Consider the following 15,950-nt stretch of genomic DNA (forward strand, 5'->3'; position numbering starts at 1 on the left):
CTTAGATACAGAGATTTGTTGCACAAACCTTGGGGATTCCAACACTTGTGGTGCAGCCCCTTGCCCACCTGCCCCCATAACCACCAGAGTCACTCAGTACCCAGTCAGCGGGATGTAACACCACTGGCCTGGTTTAATCGTCCAGGTGTCAGTGGTGAAATACACCCTGGCAGACATAGATTTTTTTCAAGGAATGAGTGATGACTGGGCAACTGTTACTGAGTGACGGCCATCAGCTTTGCAGTCTCAAAAAAGGCCCAGACTAGGCAACCCTTGCTGCTCCTGCGAACTGTAGACCCTTCTCCTCCACCTCCTGTACTGAGCTACTCAACTGTGTGGCTCCGAGTTTGCACCAAGTGGGATCTACAACCTCATCGTCATCCTCTCTGTTCTCCCACTCCACACCCAGAGAATCACCCTCCTCTTCTTCCTGCCCTGACAGCAGAGTACAGTCCTTGTGTGCCTCAGGTATCTGAGTCTCATCAGCATCACCTCCACCCCCAACGGTTAACGTCTGGTAACAAGGGTCTGGATTCTGCTCGGATCCTATTTTGTCCGGTCCCCGGATCCAACCGGAGAAAATGTGGGGTTTCAGTTCAGATGCTTTTCTTCTCTCTCCTGTGAATCTTTGGAGCAGACCTCTGATGCCCATGGAATAGAATGTGTGAACAGCTTTGCAGAGTCGCTCATCTGTAGTTAACCACAGTCAGTTAACCATTTGGAGAGTTGTGATGCATGGGTAAACCAGGGTAATTGGGGTGCCACCTCTTAGGATTGTACTGTGCGTGATGTTAAGATGAGGAAGATAAGGAAAAGCCACTTGATGCAGTGCTTGCCATCCACTGGAGTACATGCTTTTTCTAGCCCTCATCTACAAGGCGTACCGCTGTTCGGCTGCCAAAGAAAGGGAGTCGAGTAGTCCATTCAGTAACAGATGTTGTCAGTTGTCTTTGGATAGGACGAAATGGTGTTTGCTCAGTAAAGTTTTCAGCAACATTGCCAGCTAACCCATGTACACACTGAACACCAAGCCTATTCCCCCTTCCACCATGACCTCGATTTTTCCCACTTGTCTTAGATGTACCCTTTCCCTCTTTTAACCAGCTGTTTGACAACTCTATGCCCAGACCTGTAAGTCACCTGTAACTAAATTAGCAATCAGTATTTATTTGCTGAGATAGTTTGCTTGCACGACAATATTAGCCCAAATTATTTTGACAAGGGAATGGGGACTCCTGCCTTCATCTCAATATTAGCCCAAACAATTTTTAATAGAAAATGGGACCTGGTGCCTGCACAGCAATATTACCCCAAATGATTTTGCTTATGAAATGGGACCTGGTGCCTGCACCCCAATATTAGCCCAAACAATTTGGATTAGGAAATTTTGCCTGGTGCTTGCACAACAATATTAGCCCAAACAATTTTAATTAGGATATGTGGTCTGGTACCTACACAACAATATTAGCCCAAATGATTTTAATTAGGAAATGGGGTCTTGTGCGTGAACCCCAATATTAGCCCAAATGATTTTGGTTAGGAAATGTGACATCCTGACTGCAAAACAGTATTAGCCCAAACAATTTTTATCAAGAAATGGGGCCTGGGGCTTGCACCCTAATATTAGCGCAAACGATTTTGATTAGGAATTGTGGACTCCTGCCTGCACAACACTATTAGCACAAACTAGTTAGATGCTGGAAAGTAGATTTCACACAGGATCCTATCAAATTATATGACAACTTGCAGCAGCAGGAGCAGCCTCTCTGCGCTATTACACTGACAAAATGATGCCAGCAAAACAACATGTCCACTTTTTATATGGAAAGGGGCATGTGACTTCGGCAACCAATGACAGTAGCCCTTGTGTCTGGATGTTGTGGATGGTTTCTGCGCCCTGATTGGCTGCTGGACTCAATACACATTAAGTTAATTTAAAAAAATAAATAAATTACAGTCCATGCTCCTCTGCCCTATACACCCTTTCCCCTCATAACACACGTCCCCCCGGCTTATCATACAACACCACTATCATAGCCAAAGTCCTAACAAAAGCATTAGAGGAAACACGATCATTTACCGAACTGTGCCCGAATTTAGCCGACTTTGAGGAAAAATGTTCGGGAAGCCGTACTCGAATACAAATTAGCTACATTCGTGCCGAATTTGAAATTGACAAACATTTTCTGAACAAGTTCACTCATCTCTATTAAAAACTCTTGTCATTAAGGGATTGAATATTCAGGAAACTGCAGTAGTCAGTAAAATTGTAATTTGGTGCTGAATTTTTAGAAACCACTTGTGTTGCGCTACATAAATTGTTCTTGTTTGATTCATTGCAAAGAGCAGAAAATGTGTACATTTTACTAATAGACCTAATTTGCATTGGGTATGAATTAATTTTTGTCTGCAACTGTATGTAATGTTTTTTGAATTTCATAAATGTATTAGTAAATTACATACCATATATACTCGAGTATAAGCCGAGATTTTCAGCCCATTTTTTTAGGCTGAAAGTGCCTTTTTCGGCTTATACTCGAGTCATTGTCCCTGGGGGTCAGCGGGGAAGGGGGAGCGTCAGGAGTGGCGGCTGTCACATCATACTCAACTCCTCCCAACACGGTCTCTGCACGTCCCTGCTTCTCAGATGGTCTCCGCGCTGGCAGCTCTTCCTGTGTTCAGCGGTCATGTGGTGCCACTCATTAAAGTAATGAATATGGATGCGCCTCCACTCCCATAGGCGTGGAGCATATATTCTTTACTTTAATGAGCGGTACCATGTGACCGCTGAACACAGGAACAAGCTGCCGACGCACGCCAGAGACCATCGGAGAAGCAGGGACCGCGCCAGGACAGGGTGAGTATGACGGGGAAGGTTGAGCCATGCGATATTCACCTGTCCCCATTCCACCGCCAGGCTGTCTTCCGCGTCCTCTGGCTGTGACATTCAGGTCAGAGGGAGCGATGACGTGTTTAGTGAACTCCCTCTGCCTGAACAGTCACTGCAGAGACCCGGAAGACACAGCGGCGCACTGTGGTGGAATGGGGACAGGTGAATATCGCAAGTGACAGGGGCCTGAGCCAGCGGCGACTCTGGCACCTGGCCCCCATAGCGCGCCGGTGTTCCCGCCTGCTCAGGACACCAGCACCTGGTGCCCAGCGACGAGAGGTGAGTATGTCATTCTTTTTTTAAACGCAGCAGCTGCATATGGAGCATATTATTCTATGGAGCATCTTATGGGGCCATCAACCTTTATGGAGCAGCATATGCAGTATATTATTCTATGGAGCATCTTATGGGGCCATCAACCTTTATGGAGCAGCATATGCGGCACATCATTCTATGGAGCGTCTTATGGGGCCATCAACTTTTATGGCGCATTAAATGGGGCAAATTTTTTTTGTATGGAGCATCTTATGGGGCCCAATATGAACTTTATGGAGCATTATATGGGGTGTATTTTGTATAGAGCATCTTATGGGGCTCCTGATTCAATATGGATATTCAAAAACATTTAACCTACTGATGTCTCAATTAATTTTACTTTTATTGGTATTTATTTTAATTTTTGAAATGTACCAGTAGCTGCTGCATTTCTCATCCTAGGCTTATACTCAAGTCATTAAGTTTGCCCAGTTTTTTGTGGCAAAATTAGGGGTCTCGGCTTATACTCGGGTCGGCTTATACTCGAGTATATACGGTAATTCGAAAAACATCAACCAATAAGAACAATTTAATTTTTTAGAGCACAAAGGTATCAATTCATCAAGACTGATATTTTGCCTTGATGAAGAGTGCACTGGAATAAGATGTGCCAAGTTTGTTAAGAGTTAATTATCTATTGAATTTGGTGCATATTTTTTGCTGCAATGTGCCACTACAATAATTGCACATTTATGTCATAATATTAGCTACTCTTATGGCCTTAATAATAACGAATATCCCAGCCGTACATGGCCATGCACCTCCGGACCAAGCTTCGCTCACATTTCTGAAAATGTGAGTAGCGCAAATATTTCAGTTTTATGATAGAATTCTTGCAAAAACGGTCTGATAAAATGGCGAAAATATCTATTTTTCATGCACACCTACCCAACATCTGACAAGCCTTTTCCACTAATTGCAGTGTAATTTCATCTTTGTAAACTTCGTACGTCATGAAGGTGTCTTGTACTCCAGTTTTCACCCTGTTTTAAGTGATATGATTAAAAACACTCAATGATCTGACATAAATTACATAAAAACAAGATGGAAAATGTTTTCATCCGTTCACCTACTAAGTAGACAAGAAATTTTGCCTTCAAAGTATTGGCTATAAATCTAAGTAATTGCTTTCAGACAAATTCAAATTCCATGATTCTGTCACCAAATTAAAAGAATAAATCTAATGACTCACAACAGACAATGTTCTCGATGCTAAATTAAGAAATGTAATATTGCACAAGCATAAAAATGTGATTATAATGTACATTGCTTATTTTTATTATTGTAAAATAATTTTCCTTTTACATGCAATTATTTACTTAGAACTACACCATCACATTTAATATTACAGTTACATACACAGAACTTTAATAAGCCGGAATTCTTGAATGAGGACACCAATGTGCCTAACATCAGACACAGAAGAATCAAGAAAGGGGTTTTCTTCTCATGTCATATTGGCAACACTCGGCACCCTCACTGATCGGCTGTTATTAGTTTTGGGGATGGAAACATTGAATGGAGCTGAACTGCAAGGTTCTGATCAATATGTAGAAGCCATTCCAGGTTTACATCCGGCCCCCGCCGAGCTAATTATAGAAGATCAGTGATGGTACCAGGTGTCAATTATATCAAATCACTGGAGAACCCCATTTAAAGGGAACCTGTCACCCCGTTTTTTGAAGATGAGCTAAAAATAGCGTTAAATAGGGGCAGAGCTGGGCGTTACATTAGTGTCTTTGTGTGCCTTTATTACCCACCTATGCTGCCGAAATACCTTTGTAAAGTCGCCGTTTTCTGCTGTCACTCACGCTGGTCTGGTCCTATGGGCGTGGTGACAGCGCTGTTTCTCCCCCAGAATCCTGCTCATCATTACGTTGGTGGCGTAGTGGTGTGTGCATGTCCAAAAGGCTAATCCACTGCCCAGGTGATGAAAAACAGCGCGATCTGCGCTATTCAGCCATTTACCGGTGGGCGCGGCCATCTTTCCTGTGGCCGCGCGTGCGCAGATGGAGATCGCGGCGGCCATTTTACAATACAATATATACAATTATAAAAAATAAATAGGAATAACGAAAGAGAATTACTTACCCTGATGTTGTAGAATGGCTCTTATCTTTATGAAGGAAAACCCTCCGATTAGGAAAATGTATCATTCACAGCAAACTATGTCTTCCAGAATGACAATGACAGATACCCACATTCTGCTTTTTATTTGATTAGTGCTATGCCCACATATCTGCCCATTGTGAGCTCATGTTGGAGCAGTTTGTGGGATGTGCTAGGTCCTTGAGAATTTTATGAGATCCCCAAAATACAGGATTTGTTAGCCCCTGGAGCTCCCAGGCAGTAGATATTGTCGTCATATTTTTTATAGCGATTTTGCCTTTATATTGAGATGAAACATGGCCTTGATAGCATCATCCATCAGACTGTTATTAAGTTGAATGGGTTAGAATGGCCTTATGGTGCTGTGAATGAATGCATTATGTTCGTCCCTTCACCAATACGCCGAAAAAATATCTCCTATAAATATCAGCTCAATGCAAACTCCAATATTCATCACTGAACCACTGGCTCCAAAGACAGTGCCTTAATCAGAGGAAGCTTATGCTTGGGAAGTGTATTGCCTCTTCCCTGCATAAATGAATGAAAAAGGTGTCTTTTTTGCAGAACAAATCTCCTGTAGTCAATATCTCTTCTCTCCAGGAGACCCCTGTTTCACTGTAGGTTGAAGTTTTAGTTCTTCCTCACATAATTAATTTCCCTCTTCCTTAACTATAATTAATCCCATTGTCATGTTGGACGCTGTTCACACTAGGGTGTCCGACAGACAGCGGTAATTCCTCATTCGTCCACTATATGCTCAGTGGCGCCGGTTAGATTGATCCAGATTGTCCGGGGTTAATCTGGCTGGTACTCGGGTTGGAGGCTTAGTCACGCCCATTGCCTTTAAATAGTTTTGCTGGGCTTTGGGCGTCGCCGATTATAGCTTGCGTCTTGTGCCTGGTGATCTCGATCTGAAGTGGTGGTCTAGGAGAGGAAATATCGTATCTGGTGGTGTATTATCCTTCGTTATATTTCTCCTTCCTATATTTGTATTGTTTTGCCCTGTGCACATTATAGTGTTTTCATGTGTGTCTGCGGCGTGGTGCGTTTTTTTAGTTTTCCCTGTCTGTGCTTTCTGTAGGGGTTGGTGAGAGGTCTTATCACTGGGTGGCGGGTGGAGGTTTCAGCTTAGTACTGAAACAGGACTCAGGGTCAGGCCTGGCGGCCCAGACATGCACACCTTCAGTGTAAACTCTGGGAGAGAGACAGACAGGGTTTCCCTAGTTTGAGGGATATTGCAGGGGCCCGGGTAATCAGCTGTAGTCTACCCAGTACCCCCGTGACATTATAATCGGCCATATTTTTTGTATTCCATGGATCCCATGACTTCCATAACCCGCCAGTTGGAGGCGCTGTCCCTGCAGGTCACTGAGCTGAAGGGGGCAGTTCAGCAACAGGGTCTAGTAGTATCTAATGTGCAAGCTGAATCTGCAGGCAGAGTTGCTGAGCCAAAGTTTCCATTACCTGAAAGGTTTGCTGGGGAACGCAGTAAATTTGTTACTTTTCGTGAATCTTGCAAACTATATTTTCGTATGCGCCCGATCTCCTCAGGTAATGAGGCTCAGCGTGTGGGCCTGGTGTTGTCATTACTGAACGGGGATCCTCAAGCATGGGCGTTTTCTTTACCATCTGATTCTGCTGCATATAACTCAGTGGAGAGGTTTTTTTCTGCTCTTGGACTCATTTTTGAGGATCCTGACAGAATGGGTCTAGCAGAATCTAAAATTTGCGCTATCCGCCAGAGAGAGCGTATGGCGGAGGATTACTGTTCTGAATTTCGCCGCTGGGCGGTAGATACACAGTTGAATGATCCCCGCTGCGGAGTCAGTTTGTTCATGGGGTTTCAGGAAGGGTTAAAAAAGCCCTCCTGATGTACGAGACTCCTGCTTCTCTAGAATCCGCTATGAGTCTTGTTATCCGCATTGATCGCCGTCTGCGTCAGGGGGTGCAAGAGACGCCGCCTATGGGAGAGAGTGTAGGTACACATGAGGTTGCTGCAGGTAAGACCACGAAGCCTATGCAAATCGCAGGGGTGTCACATGTGAAGCATCGTCCCCTTTGCTCAGGAAGCAGAGAGCTTGTTTTTGCTGTGGTAAAACTGGTCATTATGTTAATACTTGTCCTCTGCTACCTAAGAAAAGTGCAACGGCGGAAAAACTACTAAGCTCAGAGGGTGTGGAGGAGGCCAATCTGAACTTATGCATATCCTCCATTGTGGTTTCTCAATGCATGCTCCCTGCCAAAGTTATGGTCGCTGGCAGAGAGCTGCCAATCACTGTGTTTGTGGATAGTGGTTCTGCCACTAATCTTATTGATGAGGAGTTTGCGCGCACAGCCAGTTTCAGGATCGAAAAACTGCCTCATCCTATCCGGGTGGTCACCATCAATGCCGCTCCTCTCCCACAGGGGGAGATTACTGAGTTTGTGGCTGAGGTTAAACTCCACATTGGGGTCCTACATTCGGAGCAAGTTACATGTAGGGTGCTCAGTAATCTGCCTGCACAAATGGTCCTGGTTTTCCATGTTTGGCTATGCACAACCCGGTGATTGACTGGAAAACCCAGGACATCATCCAGTGGAGCGGATTCTGCCAGGAGAATTGCCTGGCCATGTGTGTGTCTGCTGTGACTCCTAGTATTCCTGAGTCTCTGCTGGATTTCGCAGATGTGTTTTCTGAGAAGGGTTGTTCAGAATTGCCACCACATCGTCCCTATGACTGCACTATTAGGTTAAAACCAGGGGCCAAATTGCCGAAAGCTAGGATGTTTAACATCTCTGGTCCTGAGAGGCAAGCCTTAAAAGACTACATCGCTGAGAGTCTGAGCAAAGGGCACATCAGGCCTTCGTCCTCGCCTGTGGCAGCAGGGTTCTTCTTCGTTAAGAAGAAAGATGGCGGTTTACGCCCGTGTCTGGATTTCAGGGAGTTAAACCAGATTACGGTTCGTGTCCCATACCCTATGCCGCTGATACCCGATCTGTTCAATCAGGTGGCTGGTGCTAGGTGGTTCTCTAAGCTTGACCTCAGGGGGGCGTACAACCTCATAAGAGTCCGTCAAGGGGATGAGTGGAAAACGGCTTTTAATACTCCTGAGGGTCATTTTGAAAATCTGGTGATGCCATTTGGTTTGACAAACGCGCCTGCCGTATTTCAACATTTTATAAACGATGTGTTCTCTCATGTCCTGAGAAAATTCATTATTGTGTACCTTGATGACATTCTCATCTATTCATGCGACCGTGATACTCATTTAGAGCATGTTAGGCAGGTGTTACAGCTACTCAGAGAGAATAAGCTCTATGCTAAATTGGAGAAATGTGTATTTTCGGTTCAGGAGTTGCCTTTCTTGGGTTATATTGTGTCCGCTTCTGGGTTTAAAATGGACGCCGCTAAGGTGCAAGCGGTGCTGCATTGGGAACGGCCTGATAACCTAAAAGCGCTCCAGCGGTTCCTTGGGTTTTCTAACTATTATAGAAAGTTTATCAAAAACTTTTCTACCATTGCTAAACCGCTCACTGACATGACAAAAAAAGGTACCGATTTCTCCGCCTGGTCTGAGCCTGCTGTGCGCGCATTCGAGTTTCTGAAGAACAGTTTTGCTTCAGCTCCCATTCTGGTGCAACCGGATGTATCGAAACCATTTACCGTGGAAGTCGATGCGTCTGAGGTTGGAGTGGGGGCGGTGCTGTCTCAAGGCTCATCCTTGAGCGAGTTGCGTCCATGCGCCTATTTCTCCAAGAAACTGTCGCCCGCCGAACGTAAGTACGCTATCGGCAACAGGGAGTTGTTGGCTATCAAGTTGGCTTTTGAAGAATGGCGTCACTTTTTGGAGGGGTCGGTTCACCAGGTTACTGTTATTACCAACCATAAGAATTTGCTTTATTTGGAGTCAGCCAAGCGTCTGTCCCCTGTTGTGAATTCTGCTCTTGGGCTCCCTCCGGTGGTTGTTGGTGGTAGTGCAGTTGTCTTGGGGTTGTAATCCGGGCAGGTGTTTCTGCTTATTGCAGTTCTACTAGGTATTTAGGTGAGCAGGATCCATTACTCCTGGCCAGTTGTCCATTGTTCTTGGAGGGATTGCATCTCTCTCTGGATCCTCCTGCCCTGCTGCTAATTCATCTCAGATAAGTGTCTGTTTTTTTGTCTCTGTGCACACATGCTGTGTGCTTTTGCAATTCAGTGCAATTCGTTGTGTTTTTTGTCCAGCTTAGACTTTGTTTGGATTTTTCAGTCATGCTGGATTCTCAGGAGATGCAGATATATTTTCTATGTCTTTAGTTAGATGTAGAATATTTGTATCATCTGCTGTGGATATTTTTAGGATTTTAATACTGACTGCTTAGAATTCTGTCCTATACTTTTCTATTTAGCTAGAAGTGCCTCTTTTGCTAAATCCTGTATTATCTGCCTGCGTTTGTCTTTCCTCTTATACTCACAGTCAATATTTGTGAGGGGCTGCCTATCCTTTGGGGTTCTGCTCTGAGGCAAGATAGTATTCCCATTTCCATCTCTAGGGGTATTTAGTCCTCCGGCTGTGTCAAGGTGTCTAGGACGTGTTAGGTACATCCCACGGCTACTTCTAGTTGCGGTGTTAGTTTAGGTTTGCGGTCAGTACAGGTACCACCTACTCCTGAGAAACTCTCTCATGTTGCTTCAAGGTCACCGGATCATAACAGTCCCCCAGGCAGGCTCGCTGGGCATTGTTTTTCACGCGGTTCAACTTTTTTGTTACTTACCGACCTGGGTCTAAGAACACTAAGGCGGATGCTTTGTCCAGGTGTTTTCTGGGGGGAGAACCTCGGGAAGAACCGGTACCCATCCTCCAAAAAGGTGTAGTGGTCTCGGCTCTCACGACAGAGGTTGTGGCTGAGATTGCCGAGGCTCAGGAGGAAGTACCACCAGAACTTCCCGTTAACAAATCATTTGTACCGCTCCATCTTCACCTAAAGATATTGGCAGAGCATCATGATGCTGTCCTGGCTGGTCATCCAGGGGTTAGGGGTACTTTGGAGTTGGTGTCACGTCGGTTTTGGTGGCCCAAAATCCAACAGGACGTGGTCTCATACGTGTCAGCATGCACCACGTACGCTAGGGCTAAGACGCCCCGCTCCCATCCAGCTGGCATACTACTTCCTCTCGAGGTACCCAGTAGGCCATGGACGGAGATCTCCATGGATTTTATCACGGACTTGCCCTCCTCAGCTGGGAACACGGTCATCTTGGTGATTGTTGATCGGTTCTCAAAAATGTCGCACTTTGTGTCTTTGCCTTCGTTGCCTAACGCTAAGACTCTGGCTCAGGTATTTGTGCAGGAGGTGGTCAGACTTCACGGGGTCCCGTCTGACATCGTGTCTGATAGGGGTACTCAGTTTGTGGCAAAATTTTGGAAAGCATTTTGCTCACGGCTGGGGATCAAGTTGTCGCATTCTTCGGCGTTTCATCCTCAGTCAAATGGTAAGACCGAGCGTATGAACCAAAATTTGGAGCGGTACTTACGCTGTTTTGTTTCTGACAACCAGGAGGAGTGGTCGACGTTCCTTCCTTTGGCTGAGTTTGCCATAAATAATCACCGCCTGGAATCTTCTGGGGAGTCTCCGTTCTTTTGTGTTTAGGGCACCATCCTCAATTTTGTACTTTTAGTCAGGGGGGCTCTTCCAGCGTCCAGGAGGAGGACCTGTTAGGAGCACAACTGTCTTCCGTCTGGAGGAAAGTGAAACAGCGCCTGTTGAGCGTGGGTGCAAGGTACAAACGTGTGGCTGACAGTAGACATGTGCCAGGTCCGGACCTCAGTGTGGGTGACTGGGTGTGGTTGTCCACAAAAACCATAAGACTCAAAATACCATCCCTTAAATTGGGTCCTAGGTTTATTGGTCTGTTTAGGGTCGCCGCCATCATTAACCGGTTGCCTACTGATTGGAGCTCCCTACGGTATATAAGATTCACAACGTGTTCCACAGATCGTTATTAAAAAAGGTGGTGGGTTCTGTGGACGTGGCGCCGATGCCTCCTCCAGTCTTGGTGGATGGCAGTTTAGAGTTTGAAGTCTCCAAGGTGGTTGACTCTCGAGTGGTGCGCCGCACGTTACAGTACCTGGTACACTGGCGTGGTTATGGGCCGGAGGAGAAGTCTTGGGTACCAGCCTTGGATATACATGCGGACTGGCTGGTCAGTATGTTTCACCGCCGCCATCCGGACAAGCCGGGTCCTATAAGTCGTGAGGGCCCTGGGGTCCCTCGTAGAAGGCGGGGTACTGTCACGTCGGATGCTGTTCACACTAGGGCATCCGACAGACAGCGGTAATTCCTCATTCGTCCACTATATGCTCAGTGGCGCCGGCTAGATTGATCCAGATTGTCCGGGGTTAATCTGGCTGGTACTCGGGTTGGAGGCTTAGTCACGCCCATTGCCTTTAAATAGTTTTGCTGGGCTTTGGGCGTCGCCGATTATAGCTTGTGTCTTGTGCCTGGTGATCTCGGTCTGGAGTGGTGGTCTAGGAGAGGAAATATCGTATCTGGTGGTGTATTATCCTTCGTTATATTTCTCCTTCCTATATTTGTATTGTTTTGCCCTGTGCACATTATAGTGTTTTCCTGTGTGTCTGCGGCGTGGTACGTTTTTTTAGTTTTCCCTGTCTGTGCTTTCTGTAGGGGTTGGTGAGAGGTCTTATCACTGGGTGGCGGGTGGATGTTTCAGCTTAGTACTGAAACAGGACTCAGGGTCAGGCCTGGCGGCCCAGACATGCACACCTTCAGTGTAAACTCTGGGAGAGGGACAGACAGGGTTTCCCTAGTTTGAGGGATATTGCAGGGGCCCGGGTAATCAGCTGTAGTCTACCCAGTACCCCCGTGACACCCATATGTTCAATATGAGGGTAATATGTCTGCTCTCTGGAAATGTCTTATGGATTTTAATTTTTCTGTATGTCAGCTATAAACAGCTAATAGGTCTAGTCCAGAGGCAAACCACACACCTTATGAATCTCCCTGGCAGCACCACACCAGCCCACGGAGAGAGGTGTTAATATCCCATAATTAATACCCCTAACCTTTCAGGACCTAGACCCACTAATTACATTGGGCTGGCAAAAAAACCCACTATTCCCAAATAATGCTTTCACAATGAAGTACATGAGCAATTAACCAGCCTCTAAACCAGACCTATCCCTCTGCCACAGACCTGACCGCATGACACCTTATATGGCCTGGACCTGCCATACCTCCAAGGCTTGTTCAATACCATCCATCCAACCCAGCATCCACAAGTCAGTACCAATGGTGTTGAGATGAAGACCATCAAACTGTAAATAATACCTCAAAGACATCTCCAATACCCTGTGACAGTGATTTTCAACCAGTGTTCCGCGGCACACTAGTGTGCCGCGACACATGGTCGGGTGTGCCGCGGGGAAAGTTCCCCAAACTATGGTGCCCCCTTTGTTTTGTTCCCCGGCAATGCGCAGCGATGCACAGTGATGCGCAGTCACGGAATAACACATGAACGAGCATTGAACGCTCGCGTGACTTAATGACGTCACCGAGGCCGGCGCATCATCCTGAGAGCGGAGAGACTCTCGCATTTGCCCGCCGCCAAGGTAATGCCCGCCAATAATGCTGTGTATAATCATTAACCCCTTCCCGACCCATGACGCCACGTAGGCGTCATGAAAGTCGGTGCCAATCCGACCCATGACGCCTATGTGGCGTCATGGAAAGATCGCGTCCCTGCAGATCGGGTGAAAGGGTTAACTCCAATTTCACCCGATCTGCAGGGACAGGGGGAGTGGTACTTCAGCCCAGGGGGGGTGGCTTCACCCCCCGTGGCTACGATCGCTCTGATTGGCTGTTGAAAGTGAAACAGCCAATCAGAGCAATTTGTAATATTTCACCTATGAAAATGGTGAAATATTACAATCCAGCCATGGCCGATGCTGCAATAGCATCTGCCATGGCTGGAGACCCCGATCTGCCCCCCCCCACCGCCACCGATCGCCTACCCAGTCGTCCTTTCTGCCCCGATCTCCGGTCCACTCCCCTCCTCCCTCCTGTCCGCTCCCCCGGTCCTCCTGTCCGCTTCCCCGGCCCTCCGATCCCCCCCCCCGTGTTCCGATCCCACCCCCCCATACTTACCTAGCTCCAATGTCCCTCCCGGTGTCCGGCCGTCTTCTCCATGGGCGCCGCCATCTTGGAAAATGGCGGGCGCATGCGCAGTGCGACCGCCGAATCTGCCGGCCGGCAGATTCATTCCTGTACATTTTGGTCGCTGTGATAAGTTCTATCACAGCGATCAAAATAAAAAAAATTGTAAATAAACCCCCCCTTTATCACCCCCATAGGTAGGGACAATAATAAAATACAGAAAATATAATTATTTTTGTTTTTCCATTAGGGTTAGGGTTAGGGGTAGGGTTAGGGTTAGGGGTAGGGTTAGGGTTGCACTTAGGGTTAGGGTTGCACTTAGGGTTGCACTTAGGGTTAGGGTTGCACTTACGGCTAGGGTTGCACTTAGGGTTGCACTTAGGGCTAGGGTTGCACTTAGCGCTAGGGTTGCACTTAGGGCTAGGGTTGCACTTAGGGCTAGGGTTGCACTTAGGCCCAGGTTTCACACTGAGTGAGTATAAATACATTTAGAATCTATATTATTAACTATATGTAGAATATGTACTGTTTTAGTGTCATTTTGTGCCATTTTGGTTGGTGGTGTGCCCCGGGATTTTTTAAGTATAAAAAGTGTGCCGCGGCTCAAAAAAGGTTGAAAATCACTGCCCTCTGACACACCACCATCCCGCCATTCATCTTTTGTTCATATGTCAAACGATCTCATGTATCTCCATGTCATCCGCACCACAATATCTGACAGATGATAATAATCCCGGATAAGTAGACTACAACCTTAATAAATCGAATTTCATATCACAAATTAACTCCCGGGAAGACCTAACGCCAGTGTTATTAACTCCCACATGTAAGACAAGCACGTCTAACCAGAAAAAAATGGAGTACACATCCAAATTGGTTGAAAAAGGATAAATATCAATTTATTACAAAAATGAATCAAACAATTAAAGAAGCCTCATGGTGTTCCCTTGTCCTGTTTACGTATATAGCACTTAGCACTTTCCTTGGTATATTTTGCAGTGGTAGGCAGCCACATGGTTTGTGTCCATCTTGCTTTTCCTCGCCAAGCATGACATGTGTCTTTGATGTATTATTTATGTAATTTAATTGTTTGATTCATTTTTGTAATAAATTGATATTTATCCTTTTTCAACCAATTTGGATGTGTACTCCATTTTTTTCTGGTTAGACGTATTGCTATGTGGAGTGTCCTATTTTAGTGATGTGGACTCTCTATCTTGGGCTCTGACACGCTAGTTTGAGCATGATTAAGAAGGTTAATGTGTCCACAGTGGGATGTATTTATTATGTAAGACAAGCACATTCGGTGGTCGGTCCACTCTGCAATAATATGAGAATTCTGGTAACAGCCGACCCTGTCAGTATGCATCTCAGCGTGCAACACCCCTCAGAACACATGAGTGGCCAAGGATCCATACTAAGCATGCATATATAGTAAATAAATAACCAATATAACTTTAGTATGCATACTGCCCCATATGTACCCCCAAAATATCGCAAATCCAAACAGCCACCTAAACAAAAACCAAATGAAGGTGAACATATGAACGAAAACGCGAAGATTCCCAATGCCCAATATTGCGGACAAGTAATCATCCAAACCCCAGGAAGATGCCTCAGTCGCCTCAGAAAAAAGTGCGACCCATACTCATACAGCTTCTCATCAAAATACAACAAACATTAGTTCAGTACTGCAATAAAGTAATATATGGAAAGTGGAGAACCATCCTGGTGCTGCAATTATGAACCTGTATAACCACTCCTAACATCCATAAAACATGTATCACCGTAATAGGGCAGGCATCATGCTCTAGAACCACATATAAAATGGCCAATTTACCCTGACCAATTTGATCCGTTTTTGAATGCCGCAAAAAACAGTTAAATTTGTCCTCCATCAACGCACATTGTTCAACAACAAGCCTCCTTCTGCCTGCCTTGAAGGACAGACAAATTCATTAATACAAAAAGCGGTGTAAAAAGCCAAAATTAAAGCAGCTGAAAACAAGAGCTCATAGTTTAAAAAACAGATTGACCTTAAACAGCATAGCATCCTCCCCAACAATTTGAAGGAAACTGGCCTCCTCTTATCCCGACTATAAGAACCCCTGTGAAAACCCTGTGACATATGATTAACCAAAAAATTCTTGGGCACATCCCAAAGACAATTGTAACTTAAACAAAAAGGTTAACACCGCCACCTTCTGTGCCACAGCTTACACTGACCTGCCAACCCAAAGTCTTGACCCTCCAAAGACAGTTTCAGAAACAACCTATCCTTATAAGAAGAGCCCACACTAGTTTCAATGGCTAAATCCTCCTATTCATCCAAAACCTTCATATATCGGCAACAAGAAGCCTCAGCCATCGATTGCCTGATTAAGCTGAAAACCACATCAAGTTATCAAGCTCCACATCTGACTGGATGAGACACTCTGCTTCTGCTTCGTCTGCCCAAGGCACCAGACTCTGAAACCTGTCAAACCGAAAATGAGACAACTCGTCA

General features: G+C 45.7%; 1 protein-coding gene across 1 annotated transcript in view; it reads right to left on the reverse strand.

Moving 5' to 3' along the window:
• Nucleotides 1-15,950, reverse strand: part of LOC143810061 (guanylate cyclase soluble subunit beta-2-like) — an 83,867-nt gene that overhangs the window by 53,087 nt on the left and 14,830 nt on the right. Inside the window, exon 3 of the mRNA XM_077292953.1 lies at nucleotides 4,094-4,188. Coding sequence (XP_077149068.1) covers nucleotides 4,094-4,188 — 95 coding nt within the window. The remainder of the gene's footprint in view (nucleotides 1-4,093; nucleotides 4,189-15,950) is intronic.

Source organism: Ranitomeya variabilis, chromosome 2 (genome assembly GCF_051348905.1).
Source record: "Ranitomeya variabilis isolate aRanVar5 chromosome 2, aRanVar5.hap1, whole genome shotgun sequence".
Taxonomy (NCBI): Eukaryota; Metazoa; Chordata; class Amphibia; order Anura; family Dendrobatidae; genus Ranitomeya; species Ranitomeya variabilis.